The sequence below is a fragment of the Streptopelia decaocto genome (genome assembly GCF_964273445.1).
Source record: "Streptopelia decaocto genome assembly, chromosome: 13".
NCBI lineage: Eukaryota > Metazoa > Chordata > Aves > Columbiformes > Columbidae > Streptopelia > Streptopelia decaocto.
The window spans coordinates 3,268,224-3,290,208 of NC_138668.1; the positions used below are offsets into that span (position 1 = coordinate 3,268,224).

At 41.2% G+C, this 21,985-nt stretch overlaps 1 protein-coding gene across 1 annotated transcript in view; it reads left to right on the plus strand.

Annotated features, from left to right (window-relative positions):
* Window positions 1-21,985, plus strand: part of SDK1 (sidekick cell adhesion molecule 1) — a 373,777-nt gene that overhangs the window by 243,000 nt on the left and 108,792 nt on the right. The window contains exons 14-17 of the mRNA XM_082064834.1: window positions 4,434-4,570; window positions 11,125-11,272; window positions 12,138-12,278; window positions 15,783-15,964. Coding sequence (XP_081920960.1) covers window positions 4,434-4,570; window positions 11,125-11,272; window positions 12,138-12,278; window positions 15,783-15,964 — 608 coding nt within the window. The remainder of the gene's footprint in view (window positions 1-4,433; window positions 4,571-11,124; window positions 11,273-12,137; window positions 12,279-15,782; window positions 15,965-21,985) is intronic.

A 21,985-nucleotide genomic window follows, 5' to 3' on the forward strand; every position in this document is an offset into this window, starting at 1 on the left:
GGAGTGAAAACAGGAAGGATGTCAAACTTGAAAATATACTATTTCTTCCTCACTGGAAAGAAAGCTTCTATTTATTTTTCCAAGCTCTCTATTGAGATATCATCCAAGAAGTGAGGTTCACTGCTGAGTCTAAATGCACTTGATACTCAAAAGAGAAATAACACTTGGAAATGGACTTGGAAATACAGTTGTGTCTGCTCATCGTTGAAGGTATATCAGAAATGTAGGTGTTTCTAACAAAAATAAAACAAAAATCAAAAGCCTTTCCCAAGCCTTCTGTAGATTTGAGCTTGTGACACGCACCAAAATGGAATGGGAAATAAATCTGCATTTTCTGGGACTCTAATTTCAAAAAAAACACCTCTTTATAGGACTGCAATAGACAAAAAGCCTCCAAACTAATGGATACCATGCAAGAATTCTCCCTGTGTTTAGAAACTGGAGAGGATTCTTTTGCGAGAGAAACTGGAAAGTCCTAAGCAACAGATGCCATATTTCTTAATTTAAAACATAATGATCTTTTATGAGCGAGAGCCGTGAGGGCTGAGTGCTTTGTTAGGATTCCTGCCTCCAGTTCTTGCCACGTACCTGGTCTAGCACATGAACCACCTGCTCCTGAGTAAAATTTGTATGGTGGACCTGGCTTAGGAAATCATTTCTGAAATAGGAGTGAGGCTTTTTATAAACTGACAAGAAAACTTGTTTAATCTCCCTTGCTTTTTAGTAATCCCCTCTTCAGTCACAGCCTCTCTAATTACCTGCTGTTGGCTGATTTTTCTCAGAAATCTCTCCGCACCGTGTCTGGTTTATTTCCCTCAGCAAATAGGCTGCTTTTAGCTAATTTTATAAAACACTCTATGTGTTTGCTGAGTGAATTTTTCAGCTGCCCTCTGGCACTGATGAGCTGACTCAAAACATTAGGGTTTCTGTTTTGAACATGTATCATCTGCATCTAGCTAATATTTCTCTCCTAGGTTGTCACAATGACTTCATGTTCTTTCCTTGCAAATCCGCTATTCTAATTGCTTTGTCAGAGTCCCCTCAGGTCACCTTGGTGGCTATGCCATTAACCCTGGGCTTATCTATCAATTACAGATTTAAAAGTGTCCCTATACGTATTTTGCTATCACACAAAGCAAGTTATGAAAACTTGCCTCCGTGCAGCTCTTCAGCATTAGAGGAATGAGGTCTTAAGATATCCTTTGTTGAAAAACCTTCATATATTTCTTGTTTGGGGCTTCAGTGAACAAAAGAAAGATAATAATGCTGAAATTAAACTTCCAGTGTTCTGTGCCCTATGTGTTACTTTCCTAAACTTCCTCTTGGTGTATGAGAAGTTGAGCAGTTCTAGTCTGAGGTCCTTCTCACCCTGAAGAGGGTTGGAATGACCATCCCCTGCAATGATTTCTTGGATGTTAGCAGCAAGGAAAAGTAATTCTCTTAAAGGAAAGAAAGAAGCAATGATCTCTTTTGAGAATGTGAATATTCATTACGGTGGTACAAGTCGTATTTATCATCCCTTCCACACGGTATGTGGTAGCAAATGAGGAGACAAAGTGTAAGTGCTTGCTGAAGTAGGAATTACTATTTATTAAGCTCTGCTTTTGTATGCTGTAAAGAGAGGAGTATACACTTCTGTGCTGAAATGTCTTTGTAGTTTTTAATATTTGCTTTCTGGCCAGGTGTGTTTCTTAGGCACTTGTTATGTCTGCCTTGAGGGATTTAAATCTGTAAGCACCATCTGTTGCTGTTCGGTGTGGACACATATGGCTAAACAATATGATATTAGTGGAGGTAGGGGCACTGCATGGCTGCTCCATCTCCCTCTGAACAGAAAGTGCCCGTTTCCTTCACTCTGACTGGTTACCATTTTGTGCCAATCTAAGAATAATCAACTAAACCCAAATGCTAAGCAAAAAAACCCTAACCCCACATTTCAACTCAGTTTGTGCTTTAAAAACCATGAAAATGGGCATTTCCCCTCTCCTCCAAAAGTCTTCTGAGACTTGTAACCTAAGAAAAAGAGACCGAGCTGTAAAGTCTTTCTTAATCATGTAGCCTCTGTCCTCAAACAAGCTGTTATTTCAACTCTTCTAAATATATGGGGAAACAAGATTAACTCGTAAATGTGCACCCTGCAAGTATCCTGAATGTATTCCAGGAGTGTTTATTTAGTTCCCAGAAAAGGAGTTACATGGAGGTGAGTTTGCCATGAGCTCCCCCTCAGCCATCCCTCCTACATCGGTCCCCGTGTGAGCATCGTCTTCTGGAAGCAGCTGAAGCCACAGCCCATCTCTGAGCTTTTCCCCACGGGGCCTGGGGATAAACGAAGTGGGCGCTGGGACTTGGTGAGCCACGTCACAACAAGACGTTTCACGCTCTTTCCTTCAGTAATTTCCTTTGCCAGCTTAATCGCAGAAACACTTTTCCAACCAGCTTGCTTCGGACATAATGATAAATTGTAGTGGAGGTTTAATGTTTATTATAATTTAATGTTTCATTCAAAATTAAGTACCACACTCCTGTAGTCCCTGGGTAAACGGCCGTATCTTCAACCCTCACTCCACGCTTTTCAGACCACAGGTTTATTCTGCCATTTTCTCTAGCAGTCTGGCTGCCCTTCTCAGTCTCCAGGTCCCCTCTTCCCTAAACTTGATCATCCCAAATTTTGCAGTGCTCTGTTCAAAATCCGTTTTCGCCGGGCCCGTGCGTGCTCCTTCCTGTGCCTGATGCTTTTTCTAGCCTAAAAATGACAGTGGCTTAGCTGGCTGTGTGTCAGAAGTCTGGATCTTGGTTGCTGCATGCCCAGGCCCAAGTGAGAACACAGCCTAAACTCCTCATAGTCAAGGCATCTTGAGCGAATGATTTAATGAAGATCTGAATCGCACCCTGAGGTGTCATTCCATGTTTACTACAGAAAGAGCCTGGGGTAACCGTGCTGCTAATTTGGTTAGATGTTTAAAGTCAAATGAGATGAGACGAGACTTTGAGTCTCAGGTTTAGCCTTAGGAAGCATCAACCCTTCTGGCCTACCGAGAAGTGGGCAGGTGAGCATCTTCCACCTGTGTTGTCTCATCTGTGTGTTTTTCTTACCACACCTCGGCTCTTCCAGCAGCCTCGACATCAACTCCATCATAAACACACAAAGAAAAGCATACACAGTTTTAAAAGAAAAATAATAAAACTATTGTCTGATTCTCCATATCCTCCTGAATCTTCCTATAGAAACCCAAATCCACTTATTGTTCTGGCTCGAAGCCAGAGTCTGTATTTACTTTTGTAAGTGGCTAAGGAATTGTGGTTTTTAAATAACTCTAAGCCTTCACTAGCGTGATACATTGCGACCAGAAATTACTATGTTTTTAAATGAAGCACGTCAAGTACCCTTGAGGCTTTCTCCTCTGGTCAGAGCAGATTAGCGGCCGTCCTTGCTGAGGAAGCGTTACCCTCCGCTTTCCTGGGAGGAGCAGTAGATCGAATGGGTGAAAACGGGTCCTCCTTGCTTTTTCTTCACTGTCTGAGGTCCTTGTCCTTCTTAGGAACCAGGGTGATAAGCAGCAGAACTCGGGCTCTAATGTATTATAATGGCTGAGGGGCTTTTATCGCTCAATACGGATCAGCCTTTAAGGGATGCAGCAGGACTTAGTTTTCTCACTGCACTGTGCAGCCTCCGACTTTCAGCCAATGAGCACAAATGAAATGGTTTTGCCACAAATTGCCTTTATGTGGGGAAATTACACATTTTAATTGAGCTGCTGTTTTATTTTTGGTTTTTAATGTTTCATTTTGCGTTCGCATGGGGTTTCTGCAGGCATTTTCACTACGTTTTCTAGTTGGGTGCTTCCAAAAAAAATTCTTATTATAGGCAGGATTCTACCCATGGCAGGAGAAGCCTGAATCTGCAAGTAAATCAAGCTGTTCTGCAGCCTAAGAATACATATGGTAATTTTGATTAGTAACTCTATATGGATAGTGTCAATGTCTTCTGCTTCCTTGAGTATGAAAAATTCCATGTTAAATCATATCTCCCATGTGTTTAGCTGTTTATATGTATTACTGCTGTCACATTGCTAGGACATCATCATAAGGAGGGGAAAAAAGTGAGAGAGGAAATGTATTGACCGACTTGTCTCAATCAAAACCAGTATGGAAATTGGCTTTTTCCCACATTTAGCAACATTTGCGTTGCCGTTCTAAGCAGCAGCCTTGGGACTTCCAGCATAATTTGTTTTTTCCAAATAAGATAAAACTGTGAAGAATTCAGAGATGTCTTTGATTTATTTAATCGTACAATAACTGCTGGTCATTTTATATCTATCATCATACAAGCCTGACGTCGCGTGCCTTTAACTGCCTGTAAGAGTGTAGCTGAATGCAATGTAGATTGATTATTCTGTGCTGTTTTGTTTCTCCCGTTTGCTTTCCCCGAACAGCGAGCTGCCTCATTCCCCTCAGAATCTTGTGGCCACTCTCAATTCCTCCTACAGCCGCAGCGTGATGCTCTCCTGGGTGCGTCCCTTCGATGGAAACAGCCCCGTTCTCTACTACATGGTTGAGCTCTCTGAGAACAGTGAGTAAAGTCAAATATGTTTCAACCTCATGTTCATCTTAATTATTCAGCCTTCTTTCAGACTCACCTTCTACCAGATCGACCAAAGATACTGCAGTTGTTTGCTAAACAGTGTGCACGAAGGGGAAAACATGGGTTTTATGCTAAAGTATTTGCACGTTGAAAGAGATAAACTGGGACTGTTGTACAGGAAAGCCTTAGTTCCACCCCTAGCATTGCCAGCCAGACTTGAGGCACAACAGCTTATTCCTCAGTGCTTTGATTTGACATCTGTAAACAGCAATAGTCATATTTTATTTCTTCCCATTGTTGTCTCTTGCTCTGGTTTCATAGATATCTTGATGCATTCAAAGTCCCAATTTCACTTGAAAAATGCAAGCAGCATGATAATAAGAGGAACAAACTTGGATGTCAGTAGGATCTACTGTCTTATCTGTTTATGGGTTCATATATTTTCTTCGCTTTCCCTGGGCTATCATTTCACACCCTTCTTTTAAGTAGGTGGTTGAGGATGCTTAACTGTAAGCCATCCAAATATGTCGCTTCATGGGTTACAAACCTGGTCGTTGTGAATTGCCGCTCCTCACAGTTTTGTCACGCGGTATGTCTGGTCCTCTCTGGCTCTCAGTTTGCAAGGTTATTCAGGGACATCGCTAATGCCTTTTTAGGAGTTGATGGAAAGATGAGGTTATATGGTAATCGGTCACCTTGGCAATACTTTCTAATCTCTATTACCCTAGGAGCTGGAAATTCAAGCCTAACAATTGATTCTTGATGAAAAAATTAAGAGCATCACTTTTTCTGACACATGGAAATTAGCCACTGCATAACTGAATGTGAAACAGTCCTGATTTCTGATTGTCTAGAGAGCAGCGTTTTGTTTTGCCACACAGAGAGCTTGAGGTGAAACTTTAGCTTCAGATCACATACAACCTTTTTGCTTTGGCAGGCTGGAGCGCCTAAGTTTTTGATGTGGAGGTCCCAGAACTGATGATCTTGACATCTGTTAAGTGCAGTTTTCTAATCCGTGCAGAAATCCCAAGTCATGCCCGGGACTGCTGTCCTTAAAACAGTTCTTTTGGAGCAAAGACTCCTGATCTTTTTGTAATAAATGACTCAAAATTCAATGTTCTACACCCACGCCTCCTCTCTACCTTTTTATCATCACCTTCTTCTTCATTGTCACTCTTCTGTCCTTCCCCTCCTCTTGACTACAGGCCAAGAACTGCCTTTTTGCTTTTCCTCACCTGTTCTTTCACCCAGGGACATTACCCCTGTGTTCTGTGTTTCCCGGTGGTTTTGACAATGACAAGCTAATAAACTCCCAACCTGGGAACATGATGCAAAGATACTAGAGCTGTATTTACACAGGGACAACACAGAGCTGGCAGAACCTACACACCTGGGTCCCACCTTGGGCTGCATTGACTGGGAAGAGTCACCAAAAGAGGAGGCAGCTCATGTTTGAAAAGCCTTTCAGTACCTTTCTAGCAAGGATGCTTTGCAGTTTTTCTAGTATAGGAATGGGATAAATGTGCCATGATTTTAAAAATGCTGTAATTCATTCACTGAAATTTGTAGAAGGCTCAGCAAAAATCAACAGCAGCTCTCCAGAAATCATGTGGACAGCGCCTCAGAACGCCACGGGATCCCGTGAACCCTTGCTCGCTCCATGATAGATCCAATAATTTTGGCTGATGGCATTGCAATCTACCACTGAGAGAGTCTCATTATCACAAATCATAGGTCTAGGTACTTCAGCAAGCTTGCAGCTGCAAAGCCAAACAGAGACTGGGTTTGTTGTGAACTGAGCATCCTAACTCCCAGAAATATCCTAGATCTTGCTGTTCTTTCAGTTCTCGTCTTCATCTTTATTTACTTTGCTTTTATGTACAATGTCTGAATGGTTACTCATAGATGTAGGACAGAGTGGAATCTAAGCCCTTGAATATTTCACTGTTGCTGTGTTCTCTCATTCCATATATTATTGCTCAGCTTTACAGATGCTGACAGAATAACAGAACAACGTCAGCAGTGACTTTGGTTTGGAAAGCTGACTTTAATGTCTGCATATTTTCACTGTCTTGTTTTGTTTTGTTTTCTCAAAGTGTTTGTTTTTCAGAGCTATTTTGATCTCAGTTGTGTGCGGTTAATCTTTAGTTTCTCCAGACATGCTCCTCCTTTGGAAAACACCACCTTTCCTTTGGTCCCCTCCCTGTCCCAAGTGGCGTTTGTGAACAAAGCCGACATTTGGTCCTGTGCGGGCACACTTGGTCTGATAAGACTGTGCGGCATCTCCCTTCGCTTCTCAAACAAAACGTCCTTTCAGGTTCTCTGTCGGTCCCGTCTGCGCAGCAGAACACCCCAGTCCCCGATTGCTTTCATACACCCAAATGCTAGGGAGGGATATCAGAATTATGATTTATTTTCCAGTTAGCGAACCTGCGCAGGAGACTTTGTTCTTATTTCCGTGGAGTTTTAATGCACGAGTTTTGCTTTGCAGTTACAGGTGCCAAAACATAACCTAGTTTTGTTCTTTTTTTTTTTTTAAGCTGTTTTGCTTTGAATAATTTTCTAATAGCTTTAGGATCCATTGTACTTTTTGAAGCACGTACCATAAATGAATACATAATAACAGTATTTGTTTCAGAGAAATAGCTGAAGAGCGTTCAAAATAATGAGTGTAAATTTCAGGGGACTAATTACTGGCTGCATTAGAGAGAGGCGTGTCGCTCCACCTGACATGGATTAGAACTCCTTTTCATTAATATCAATTCAGTAAAGAGATGTAAAAACCTTATTTTAATTCAAGGGAAAAACAGTGACACATCGTGCACTTAAATTGCGGGAAATACGAACAACTCCAGTCACCAATTCACCTAATTTTAAAAACGAATGTATTTGGCACAATGCGATATTTCTCAAATTACAGGTATTCGCAGCAGACTGTGTCTTTGGGTGACTTGAGACATACGGCCCTAAACATTTGAGGGCAAATTTATAACCTAATTTGTAAAACATAGTTCCAGGGAAGCACAGTCAGTAAGTATCTGTGCCCACACAGAGCCAGGAATGTGAACCTTCCTCTGAAACAGGATTTTCAAATAAATAGTACTGTGCGTTGCTGTCGTTTGCACTAATGTAACTTCTGGATGTTTCATGAGCTGTTTAGCCCCTGTTGTGATGTACCGAGGAATTCCAATGAAGTATCTTCATGGAGTTAGAAGGGGTTATCCTTATTTTATTCCAGAGAGGCTTAGATTTTAGGGATTAATCAAAGAATATTCTGTATAGTCTTTTAACTGAAGCAGTGAATTAATACTTCAAGAATTCTGCTGAGTACCGTTAAGATAAAAGCCCATTTTTGTTTTATTGTGTTCTGGGATATCTGTGCTGTGTGCTCTAATGATATAACTGGGATTCACCACGTTGTGCCAATGAGGAGACAATAAAAGCTCCTGTAAAAAGCATCTATATGTGCTTGACTTAAAGCATGTGAATTGTCATCCTGAATTAGGTGGGAATATTCAAATGATAAAAACCGAACACATTAATAAAACTTTGCAAAAATCAAAGTAAAAATACATTGCTCGTTACAACTGTGACACATCTGTACATGATATTGTTAAAAGATACTTTTTCTCAGGCCATTGCTGGACCTTGTTGAAGCTCTGCCGAACAAAAGAGGAGCCGTTTCATTTGTATTTGAGCTTTTTGCAGTGTTGTATTGTCATGAAGATTTGAAAGGTGAATTTGGGAAACTCCAGCAGTACAGCAAATTGCAACACTACTGCCTGTGCAAAGGCCCCTGGAGAAGGGAGGAGATGGAAATGTACTCCAAAACTCAGCTTTCTGCAATAGATCTTATCTGTAATATGAAATTAGAAATGATTTTTGAGGAATTTGCAATTAATGCTTGAATTGTAAGGCAGGTAGGGGAATAGAGAAGAAATGCCTCTTGGTGAGTAACTAGTGCTGTTAAACATATCACAAGTGTATAAAAAAATTCTTGACAGAATAAAAGCCATTTCTAACCCCCCCCCAAAATCATATTGTAAACTAGAGAGTAGCCTGTGAGACTCTTTGTTTCCAATAGATTCACTCGGAGAGGCAATTAGAGTTAATTCGAAATACCCCAAATCCTTAAGATGATAGATGGGTAAACACGGAAGTTTTTCAGACAGCAGCAATTGCAGTGGAAGAGCAAGTAAGCAAAGCCCAGAGTACATGCCGGGCAGCTTAAGCTAAATGAAGGATTAGCACAGTCTGTTCAATCTAACAGAGGCTTATTTAATAGTTTGACCTGGCAAGTCTTTCATCACCATGGAGCTTCTCCAGGCTTCCTGGGACAGGCGAGTGTCAGTCGTCTTCGAGGAGAAGAGAGTCAGCGCTCAAAACTTACGGCCTGTTTCCGATGGCAGAATTACTCTTCTCTACGGTAAAATGTGCTTCTGTGTACAATTCTGGGGTTTGCTTTGTATCACAGAAGGAGAACAGCCTTTCGAAATGTTTAGTTTATTGATTGTCAAAAAAAAGACTTGACATTTAAATTTGAAAGATACTCTGCACACTCAGTGTATCCACCGCTCCGTGAGCAAGCAAATCCTCCCCAAACCGCTTTCCTTTACGAATCAGGGTGCCCAGGAGATGAATAGCTTCGTTTATATTAGTTTTCGGTTTAATCTCTCTTCCTGCCAGATCTTTTATCTTGCACCAGGAGAGGAAAAAGAATAAATAAAGTATTCTACAGATGCAGCATATAAACAGAGCAAAGCCCCAAGGTGCTGAAGAGATTAATAGGCCCTGTTGTTGAATCAAACTGCGCACTACATTGAGCTGCTTGGGTTAAGCACTCTCAGGTGGTGTTTACACTTGCAGTAAACAAGTGAAACTGTGCTCTAGGAAATGGACCACTACCCAAGTAGCTCATACAAGGGTATTTCACTCTCTGGTTGGTGTCGGCTCTTCCATTTTCCTCAGGAAGCTGCTTTGGGCAATGTACTAAGTCAGCCAGACCTTCACTTGGGCTTACCTTGATTTGTTCTTGTGCACTCCGGCTGTAACGAGGTGAACAGGCATTTGTGGAGTCTCAAGGGAAGCTTGACAAAATTCAGAAGGAATTAGGGTGCAAAAAACCTCCTAAGCAGTGCTTTTCTAGATAGCATAAAGTGCTTTCTCTGAGGTCTTTCTAAAAGTTGTTCCACTAATATGAATTGCTATCAAGATCTTGCAGCTGAACTCACTGTTGGTAAATCAGCAACAACTGGCAAGGATGGAACTTGACTGCTGTGCAAATGTCCCTCCCCAGCATTCCCACTATTCTGCTGTGTCATTTTTCCTGTTAAAAAAAGGTCTTTGTTCTCAGAAAGCCTTTACTGGAATAAATATACTTTCAATAATTCAAAGACGCAGTGTTTGTAGCCCAACTGGCATCACGCCCCGGAGGACTTAAACCTGCTAAGGAATGTGCCAAAAAAAGTGCTGAATTAGTGGTTTACATCTTGGTGTGAAGTTTAGCAGCCTTCCACATTGGGGACATCTAATCTTCATTTTCAGCCAGACGTCTCGGTGACCTGCCAGGAGCTGCACTGCACTTCTGATGAGCAACATGCACAGATACGTTGCCAAAATCTACTGCTCGCTCCTCAGTAATTTCCAGAAGTGTTAGTAATTTTGAGCAAGGAGCATGAAAACAGCTGGTATTATTTAAAAACTGAACAAATCGTTAAATTGGCCGATTCCATTGCTGTACTGTTGCAACACAGACCAAATGTCACCTCTCCCTGACGATTGCAGTCATGGCTTCAGGGAGAATATGCGACACCAGGCTAGGAAGAAAAGAAGTCAAGATATTTAATTTTCAACATGTTTCATTGCTGACCTCTTTGAAAACTTGAAAATGTAATTTGGGCAGCAGAGGAGCTCGGTATGTCAAGTGTGTGAACTGACAACGAGGGGTTTATACTCCTGCCAGGGCTGTTTATACCAAAGAATCTTCCTGGGAAATTAGACCAAATGCCGTATACTATCTCTAGAGCAAAAAAGAATTGCAGACATGTAGAATTTGCAGCAGAAGCTTTCTCAGGTCTTACAGCAAAGGGCTGATTTGGCAGAGAGAGTCACGCTTCTACACCTGCTTGCAAGCTGGGTAGGAAGATATTCCAAACTGACTCTGAATTTCATTAGAGTCCTTCCAGCAGAGCCACTCATGGGTGTGGTGGTGTAATGGCCTGCCAAACAGATGGGTTGTGAAATACACAGCCCATCTGTCTTTATCATGCTTGTTTCCTCTTTTATTAAAATGTTAATGAATATAGTTTTTATTTATTACGCCATGACATGTGCAGCATCACTTTCCAGTAGACAAATGTGCAATCTGCATAACCGTGTGGGCTGACAGGAAGGTTTCCGCTGCTGAAAAGAAACTTCTTCCCAAAGTTCCTCTGAGGAAAACGGGCACAAAGAGCTCTGAGCAGTCAGCGGCGTTTTTCTCACTTCTTCAGGGCTTTTTAACAAGTGCTTCCATCCTTTTGACGTGTAAATTATTCCAACAGATTCTCCCTGGAAGGTTCACCTCTCCAATCTTGACCCAAAGATGACCAGTGTCACTGTGAGCGGACTAACGCCAGCCCGAACCTACCAGTTCAGGGTGTGCGCAGTGAACCAGGTGGGGAAGGGCCAGTACAGCTCTGAAACCAGCAGGTACGGTACAAATTAATTGCCTGTGTACTAAAGGTACAATAACCTAGAATTATTGGGAGAAAAAACTGCTGATTGTTTGCGAATGAACAAAATACAATTATCTTTTGCACAGCAATTGGAGGATGGAGAAGTTCACGTTACCCGGGCCTCTGGAGAGTGCTCTGCAGCTGTCAGTAATTGGTGATAATGGCAATTAGGCGATGCAGGATATCAAAACATGATGGGAGAGGTGCCCTCATATTTCTAGAGGATTGGTTGAGCAGAATCTTGGACACATATTTTTGCTCCAGTGCTGAGCTACAGGAGTCAGCCTGGGAAGGAGCACAGCATTCACCCAATCATTACAGTGTCACTTCTGGAATTCACCCAGATGCGACATAGAAGGATGGCTTCATCAAATTTAGTTTCAAATGCATCCCCCTTCTTCTGTGAACCAAAGCTTGCTGTGAGCTTGAATTGCAGAACAGCTGAACTCTAAATGGCTTTTTCAAAATGTAGGAGTTTGATATGAAAAATATTGAAAGAGCTGAAAGAAACAATTTGGAAGGAGTCACAGACACTGGACCTGAGCTCTAACTCATTCAGGCTTGTAATCTTTTTAAAGAGTTGTAGCAGCCTGGGTGGTTCAGAGAGAATAAGGTTACCTCAGCTGTCTGTCTTGTTGCTTGCTTAACTGGTTTCTTATTATGTTGATTTGTTGTAACTATTTCATGCATGTCTTCAGCATTTTGATCAGCTTTATATTTCTTTCTAGTTATCAGGCTTTGATAAACGAAACCGGTTCACATGGAGTGGATACCTGATATAGAAATGTTACCTATCGTTTATTTCAACACCCACCTCCATCATGTGCTTTTGTACTTAGGTTGATGCTACCCGAGGAGCCCCCCAGCGCCCCACCTAAAAACATAGTGGCCAGTGGGCGCACCAATCAGTCCATCATGGTCCAGTGGCAACCTCCTCCCGAGAGCGAACACAACGGGGTTCTTCACGGCTACATCCTAAGGTAAGTAATTTCCGAACCTGGAAAGCGTGCAGATAAATCCATGTGTGCATGAGGGAGCTCAGAATGGTGTGACTCAAGAGTGTGTCAGAGACTATTTCTAGTTCCATGAAGTATATTAGTTATTATTTACAAATGCTGTGACTGCCCTGGTTTATTACAGATGTAGAAAATGTCTTTGTTCAAATGGCCAGAAGGGTGCAGACACTTAAATTCTAGCCTGTCTATAGGAGTCAGTGAGCTGGGGTCCGTTAGCCACTCCAAACGCGCTGCCTGGGTGGACTTGTTCCCTATGGAGACTCTCAACATCCAGCTGGCTTTTTTTTTTTTCCATTTTCAAAGTGGAGCGAAGCACCAAGTACTAAAAGTGTTCACATGGGAAGCTGGTACAGTGCAAACTATGCATTGCAGATGTAGATTTGCTTATTACAATCTTAGCTTCCTGCTAGAAAGGTTAATTAAATTTATTACAGACACAACAGGGTTCCTGCAGTGTGGAAGAGCAAGAATAGAATCAATAAACGTAAGGTTTGTGCCAAACAAAATGGAGAGGAGGAGCGACAGGTCAGATGCTTCACGGCAGACCTTGATTTGGTTTTGAAAATCAGTCATTTGAGTAAAATTCAGCCCCATCTGTATTTATTAATGAGAAACAGATTCAGGCAGGTAGCCGGGAATCCTGAATACACCCAGTCTTTCTGCTTACACAGGATTGATTGTGTTGGAAAGGCTGTTGCCACACTGAGAGACTTTTATAGTTTTTTGGGTGTCAGTTATTCACTCCTACCCAATTCAGCTACAACTTACTTGCTCATTTGGCATCCTACATATCCTGCAGTGCTACCAGCCAGCTACGACCGCACCTTTAGGAAGGGAGGCATTATCTAAATTAGAGGTTTTGTGGGAAACTCCCAAGCATTGCGCCACCACTGACATATTTCCAAGTGATTGTTACAGCCTATTGTAGGCAAGCTGCTGACATTTTTAGTATAGTGTCCTCCAGACCTGCTAAAAGATAACTAAATGCTGCTGTTTTAATGCCAACATCCTGTTCGTGCTGTGTTCGTGCTGGCATGGATGGAAATGCTTTTGTGGAGTTAGGAGGGTTGGTGAGCTCTCGAAATAGTGCTAGAAAGTTCCTCCTGTCTGCAGGCAGAGCTGGGCTCTGTTCATCCCCTGTCACCTGCACAGAGCCCGTTACAGCACAGAGCCCCTTGTGCAAGCGCCTGCAGTTTTAAGAGCTGGACTCAGTTTGAAAGCTGTGCCAGTCACCAGTGACAGGTGGGAAAAGGTGCTTTAACTTCTGTCTCTAGCTAGAATCTTGTTGTGAGACTTGGGTACCTGTTTGCACAGGCTACAAGTGTTGTTTGCACAGTTCTTTCCTTCAAAATGGTCTACTCAATGATAAGATCAGGTCCTTAACTATTCCCAGTGAGTCTTACCCAATCTCAGCATTCAGTCCTTTGAGAAAGCAATCCGTTCTGTTTTGTCCACGTAGCATTTTCAATAATGTTTAATTGAAGTATTTTCTACAACAGCTATCAGCATAATTGATCCCTGTCCTCATCGTAACATCTCTTTCCATTTTAATAGAGAGTGATCATGTTCATTATGCTCAGTCTGTGAACATTTTTGATGTCTTCATGTTTTATCTTGACTACAAAGCAGAGAAACCATTTATTCAACAGGAAATTAAGATTACCATATAAAAGCACAACTGTCCCAGGTAATAAACCAGGCTGTTCCTCCAAGTTAAATTGTGTGGTCACAGCAATGTGCGCTGAAGAAAACTCTTCCTGCACTGATTTCTGTAGAATTAGGGTATAACAAAATGAAAACCACCACACATCCCAGAGACCCAGTGCTCAAGACACGCAAGATATTAAACTGATGGAACACCTGATCTTTAAAAGGGAAGGTGCGCTACACAAGTCGTATGGAGTATACATCAAAGTCCACGGTGAGAAAAATCATGAAGACATGACATTTCTGAACTGGCCTCCTTCCTCTGCCCTTTTTCTCGCTGGCAGTGTTGTATTTAGAGGGGTGCCATGCTAACAGCATAAGAGATTAAATCACAGGAGCACTCCACACCTTGTCTGCTAGGTGTGAGACACAATGCTGCTGCACAAACGGCTTTGCCAAGAACACAACCTTCACAGGAGACAAAAGAAAGGAAAAGAAAGGAAAAAAGGCAGATATTGCATAATTTAGAAAAAGATCAAGACACTCAATACACTCGGCTGAGGGCTGATAATTCCTTATTTCCATTTGTATTTCATAAATGGAATCACATCACTGTAGCATCACAAATATTAAGTATGCCAAAATATGGGCAGGCAAGCAGCTCCGCAGCAGCAAATAGAGGGGCTGTCAGTGATTAAGAACTGATCTCTTTATAAGAAGACTTTGGGACAAAATCTGTGGCTGAAATACATGAGCAAGTTGTCTAGTGGTAGAAATCGCACCAGTTTAATTTAGATGAACTCAAAATCAGACTATAAGATGTCAATGGAGTTGTTCTGTGTCAATAAGCTTTCAGTGATTACTGTGAAGCAAAAGATGAATAAGACTGCGTAAAAGCTGTGTGGTGAATAAAAATATGAATGTTTCCATGTTTGTCATTTTCATGGAGTCAGAATGTGCCACTTGGTCTCTGTTTTTCTGGGTTGTTTTTGTGAATTAGCTTATTGTAAGCACCCATTGTGCCATTTTCCTAAAGGAAGGAAAACAAACTATTATTCACATTCACCGATTTGCAAGGTTTGTTTCCTATAATTTAATTCTTCTCCATAGTTTCTTGGCCTAAAGAGACACATCAGAGCGGCTGTGTTTTCTGCAGAAGAGTTTTTACAGGGGAAAAGAAACGAAGTGTTTCAGCTTCCCGTGTCTCAGCAGAAAGTTTGGCAGGATGTTTGCCACCCATCCATAGTTGGTACAGCCCTTCTGGAATCCCGATGCTTAACCAACCCTCAATTCTCCAAGATATTCCACCCTGATTTTAATCATGCTGTGAAGTAAATCCTGGGGGAAGCCAGAGATGGCAATTCCTGAGGCTCTAGAAGGTCAGAGCCCTCCGAGCTCTTTCCTTTGCAGATTTCAGGGGAGAAGGAAAAAAACATTCCTCAAGCTGATTTACAGGGGCACCCTGATAAAAATCACATCTGGGCTATTTTTTCTACTAAATCACAGCTTTTACTAGACAAGCCACATTTAAAAAGCTGTAATTTTTCTGCAACCATAAAACAGGGTAAAATATCCGTTTTGTTTAGCCCTGAGCATGTAATCTCAGTGAGATCAGATTATAAATATTATAGCCGTCAAACGTGATACGGTCTTATCAGGAGTTAGTCTGTTGTTTCTGATTATTTTTCATTATTCTTTGTATAATTCTGCTGCAAAAGTTTGCATATTGCCTCTTCACAAGGGAAGGGTTTTGCTAGTCGGGGTATTTGCTATAACTGATACCATCTAATTAACTAGCCGATTTTTCTTCCCATACGGTAGGTATCGCCTGGCCGGCCTCCCTGGAGAATACCAGTACAAGAACATCACCAGTGCAGAAATCAACTACTGCTTAGTGAAAGACCTGATCATTTGGACCCAGTATGAAATCCAGGTGGCATCTTACAATGGAGCTGGGCTGGGAGCGTTCAGCAGACCTGTGACAGAGTACACTTTGCAGGGAGGTGAGCAAATTGGACCAATATATCCTTTTATAGTTACACTTTATAGCACAGCTTCCTAAGGAAGAGATGCGCTCTCTGATAGTCCCACCTAACAACTTGTTCAGTCAAATTTGATAGCTTGGGGTAGGAAATACCTACAAATTTCAAATTCCTAAGTAGAAACAAGACACGATTCTACTGCTATTTCTGTTGTAGGAAAAGCTGTGAGTAAATTCAAAAATTACCTATTTATTTTGATCCTTATGTTTTGCCATGTTACCATACTCGCAGGTTTCAATCAGCCATGGTCAGAGAAATAAATGCTGAAAAGATCTGGGGTCCTGTGGAATGAATTTATAGGCAAGGGCTGAGGTTACTCTGCCAGGAGAGTCAAAAAGAATGTGGTAGGGAATTGGGTTTATTGTGGTCAAGATATGCAATAAGCCACATGTGCAATACGGGAGACAAAAGCTGAGTAAACCAACTGCATTAGTTCTGATAGTCACAGAATATCTTGCTTTAGAAGTATGGAATAAGTTGAAAGGGAACTGTAGGAAGAGAAATACAGCCTGTGGAGAAAGTGTGCTTTGAGACATTTCAGGAATGGTGCAGACATTTGCAAAGAAGAAGATAAAATGATCTTTAAAGCCCTAATTTTTATGCTACAGCTCCTCCACGCCTTTCTGGTAAGTGCTTTAAGAAGAGTATAAATTACATCAACAAAAGGATATGTAATTACTTTTTACAGCCAGTCTAAGGCATGTTTACACCTCTAGATTGGTATAGAAACCCATAGGATAATTAAGTACCCGGCCCTTAAAGCTTTCATATATTCCCATAATTGCAGGGTTGTGCTGAATTCTGAGCACTGGACAGTACATGGTCTCTACTTTATTGGTTTATAGTCATAAAACAATTAAACTATTTTTAAAACTTACAGTTTTACAGCATATCAGCTAATTTACAATCGGTGAAGAATATGTAGTTGTTTGTTAATTGTTACTAGGAGCACATTATAACATGATTAGATACAGTTTCAGGTGTAGGGAGGTCTTTAAGAAAAGATTATTCATATGCAGTACTAATTAACCACAACAATTAAAAAAGGAAGCTATCCATAATTTGTCTTAGGGCATATAAAGTCTCACAATTTAGACGAGTCTAGACACACTCAGCCTCTTTCTGGAAGTATTTATAGCAGACCTTGAAACGTTTCTCTTAAAGTCTTCTCCTTGCAGCCAGGATTAATGTTTTGCGTCCCACTGAAGACCAGATCTCTGCTGAGAATTGGTTTGCACACAGAATTTTAATCTCTTTTGTGAATATGCTTGTAATTCATTACTTTGTTTATTTGCCCATTTTAAGCTATCATAGCACCTTAACCTTCCATCTATTAAGACACAGGTTTGGACTTCACACTCTTTTTCTTAAACCCTGCAATTGACTCTAATTTCCCTTGGTATTATGTGCTGTTATTATCATCCTTTATTGATTGGCTGCCTGTTGTCATTTATAAGGATATAAATCCTCTGTTAGGAATTAAGTGTAGTTAGCCCTGTATTCATATTACTCAGCAAGTGTTTAGACTGCAGGACAACCTGCATTGGCCTGTTTGTCTTCATGTAGTTCCTAAGTGTTCAATGGTGGATAGATAAAGAAGAGAACCTGGATATTTCCTATTTGTTTGTTATCTGTATTTAATAATAGCAGTAGATACCTGTTTCACAAACACTGCCATCTCCTAATGAATGCCTTGCTGGGTTTCTGTGCAAATCACTAGAGGCAGTTGGTCTGTTCTAAAAACAGTTTGAAGATTTTATGCATTTACAGTTGCAATGGGAGGCTGGTTGGTACTGGTGTCATTTGAAACTGGATTAATATCAGGTCTCCCTATGTCGTGCACTACTGTCCGAAACTCTGCTCCTTTGTCTTCCTTGCGGTTGGGAAATGTCAGGACAAGCCAGTGGCTGTTTCTTGCTCTGGAATGTCCTTTCTAAACCAAACCAGCAGGAGTAAGAAAAAACCATGTGTAAAACCACCTTGTAAATCATATTCTGATTTTAATATGAGCAGAGATAAATGTCAAAGACACACACTCCCATCCATCCCCCTCTCGTACTAGCACCACCGCCGCCTCTGTTCTGACATGCTTTAAATGATGTGAGCTATGCTGGCAAGAACCTGTCTGTCTGCAGATGAAAAATACCTGAAACACCTCATATTAATCAAGCGTGCGATGCAGTCAGAGCCTGGCAGGAGATGAACACCGGGAGCAGCTCGGCCCATTGGCAGGAGCAGATCAGCCCATTGGCACCTTTGTCACAGGGTATATCAACCCGCCATATAAGCTGTGGATTTATACCAGAACCCGGTCTATTAATCCCTTATTAGTCCCCTGGCATTGCCTTAGCCACTGATAACTAATCAGCTACTCAAAGCTCTTTGAAAATCATCAACTTGATTGTAGCCAAACTCACAAGATGCTGGAAGATCTAAACCTGTAGAGAAACTGGCACATAATGTCAGTCAGATGAAATGTCAGAAAGACTTACTGGCAAAGCACTGAACATCCTAGCACTGGGGTCAGACAGTTTGACTGTCTCTAAATCTTGAAAGTCTTTTCAGAGTGATATTCAGCCTAATCCTTTGATGCTCAGTATATATAGATCTTTCTTCATCAGAGTTTCTCCAGCTGTTCCTTACTTTGATGTTACTTTTCACAGGGATTTGTGCCAGCCTTCTGCATAGGGCAATTTTTACTTATTTAAACAGTGTCCTGCAGGTCTTTTCACTGCCATATGAAAAACTGAAGTTTCCCAATACCTTTTCATATAAGAGTAGCTTTGTGAGATGTATAAACATCCTTCTGGATGGTGGTGATGTTGTCTCTGCTCTGTAATATTGGACGTGTTTACCTTTTCCTGCAGGCTGATTTAAGAAAGCAGAAGCTTCCATCTTTTACCCTAGGTCTGTCCCTTTTATCTCACTAGCACAAATGCTTCTGAACTTCTTTCTCTGTGAAGTACTCCCTTCACTCCTTAGATTTAGGTAAGGCAAGATTTATAAGAGATACGGCTTTCATTAGGCTCCTTGTATTGACATTAACCAACTTCTGTGTCGACTTTAGGTGCTATTTCGTACTTTTGATGCCTATCCCAAAAGCCGGTCTTATGTCCTAAAGTTCATAGGTCTCAACACATAGTTTGATATTGTTTTCTTTTCCCTTCTGTGCTGTTCGTGGACACCTTGAAAGGGCAGGAAAATCTGAGCGAAAGGCCTTTCCTGAATAAAAGAGTGGAAGAGTCACCAGACTAAATGAGCCATCGTGGTGTGAAGGATAAAAGCACAATGTGTCTGTTCAGCCAGGTCCAAAGTAGTTTGTTCCTCAGACAGTAAAAGGTGAATTGAGGAGATTTATAAGGACTGAGACAGAAGAACTGGAGAAAACCCGGTTGGCTGGAAACTTCCTACTCTGTGTAGGAAATAGTCTTGCAAAAGGATTCTCTGAATAAGAAGTGTCCTCTGCAACCATTCAGTTTTATCTTGGTGAAAAGAGGTTTCCCTTGGTTTTCACCTCAGGCTTTCTTGGCAAAACGATCCTCAAGATGCCCATTCCCTTCCTTTGGGAAGGTACCAACAGCCTCGAAGCATCCATGGCCACGTTTGGCCCAGCTGCTCCTGGGCGGGAGCCGGTTGGAGTTACAGTGGCTGGATTTTGTATCTCTAGGTTTTATCTCTGTGAGGCGTCATTTACCATCTACTGCCTTTTTTTATTTTAAATGATTTCACAAAGGTTGAGAAATCAGCAGTTGCCTCAGTGAGGCCCCCGCACCCCAGGTCTTAATAAAGACCTATGGGGGATGTGCAGCTCAGCACCTCCAGCCAGTGCATGAAAGGAACAACCAAATCATGGTTAGAGGAAAACCCTGCAGTTCCCCAAGCCTGACTTATTGAGACGTGGAAGCTGCCACCTCAAAGGTCAGGAGCTCCGGAGGAGTAGGAGACTTTTCTACAAGCCTCTGTCGAAGATCTGTATTTAAGATCAGTAGTCTGGCTGTCAGAATCTCTGTGGGGTTTACATGTTATTTGCACATAGCTGGAGACAGAATCATTACATGTACACATGCTTACCCTTAATGCCTTCTCTCAATTATCTCGTCAGCCAAACCCTTTTAATGGCTTTTATCTAGAGTGCTTGCATGACCTTTTCTGCTCAGAATGCTGTGCGTGAACTTGCAGTCCCGGGGGCTGAGCTCTTAACAGATTTCCAACCACGTGAACTTTATTGGGAAGAAAGTAACAGTTGGTTTTGTCTGACCAATTTGATCTGTAATTCTGAGATGACTCCCAGATGGGTCTCCCCTGTGAGATGGTTTAGGAATACTTGCAAACATGATGAAGAACAGGCTTAAAAACTAAGCATGTAAATGCTTGGGGATTACTCTTGAAACACCTATTGGTGGCTTTTTTACTGCTCGACAACAAGAAACTTGTAGGAAGAGGATGGATATCGACCACTAAACTAGAAAATTCTTTATGTGGACAGTCACAGTTTCATGGTCTTGGGAAAGCATTTGAGTTTTGAAGTGACCAGAAGGTCAATTCTGATTTAGCTTCTGTCAAACTTTTTTAATGCAAAACTGTTCAGGTATCCAGGGAAACCTTTAATATCAGGACATAAAAGGAGAACTTTATACTGGCACTTTGAAGTAAATTTAAGATTATAATGCTAATATTTGACTGATTAAAATATAATAATGTATTATCTTATGTCTTCTGCAGTATAATTAAGCTTATGAATATCAGATGGATCACGTTCTTTCCATCTTTTAAATGCATCCATTGAGATGCAGATGTTGATTTTTCAATAAAGATGTCCAAAGAGGAATTGCGATATAAATCATTATTTCTGACATTCTAAAAGATTTATGTTTTCTGTTCATTATTTTTACCATTTTTCTTTTTGTAGCAGGTACTTTTTGTGCCGTGATGGTTTATTCTTCTTTCAGGAAATTATCTCCTAATGAAAGAAGACTATTTCTCTTTCTTAAAAGCAAGAACTAATGCTTATCCCCCAGTGTTTGCCTGGGCTGTTTTGAGGACTGTAAGTACTGCAAAGGAGAACTTGAAGCTTCCTGATGCAGGCTTTTTCCCCTCTCAGAAAAATAGTGCAATATTTTGAATTGTATCTAAAAGACTAATCAGACCCTTAGAATAAAATCCTTGTGATACTGAAATCACTGGAAATTTGCTCTTTATTGTACAGCAACCGTAGGATCCTGCACTAAAGAAGATGATGCTCACAAAACACAGCAGCAATGTGCACGCTGATACGTGTTTCAGGAAAATGATAGAGGCAGTGGGAGTGTCCTGCTGGCACTGGTTTTACTGGTGGCTCTCAGGTCACCTGTATGTGTTTCTTAGGCTCTGGGAAAAACAGCCTCTTCCTACCACTGCCAAAATTCTGCTTTTCTTCAAATTTGGCCATCAGTGGGCAGCATATGGGTTATGTGTAGATTTTCTGTACGATAACTTCGTTATAAAATCAAGCTAGCACATATAAATAAGAGTTGTAATGTAGCAGTTCAACAGAAGGAAGAGGAATGAGTGGAGAACTGTAGAATCATTGAATACCAGGCTGGGTGGGACCACAAGGGTCATCTGGTCCAATGGTTCTTGGCGGAAGCCCAGTCTAGACAAGGTGGCCCAGCAGCCCTGTCCAGTTGAATCTTCAAAGTGTCCAATGTTGGGAAAGAGAGATGAATCTATCAATGATATCCAGGTGACTTTCTGGCAACAAACTAACTTGAAGGCTTCTAATACAATTTTCTTCTGCGATAACAAATTTCTGGCAGTTAAAATATCTGCATGTGCAAATATGCAAGAAAGTAAGAATTTTGATTTTTAAGAAAATCTTATTGATGTTAACCATTAATTATACAAAGTATTGCACACAAAAGCAAATTGAAATGTCTTGTGGCTCTCATAATAATCAGTTTCATCAAAGAATATGAATAAGTACATTTAGTAGCAGAATGTAGC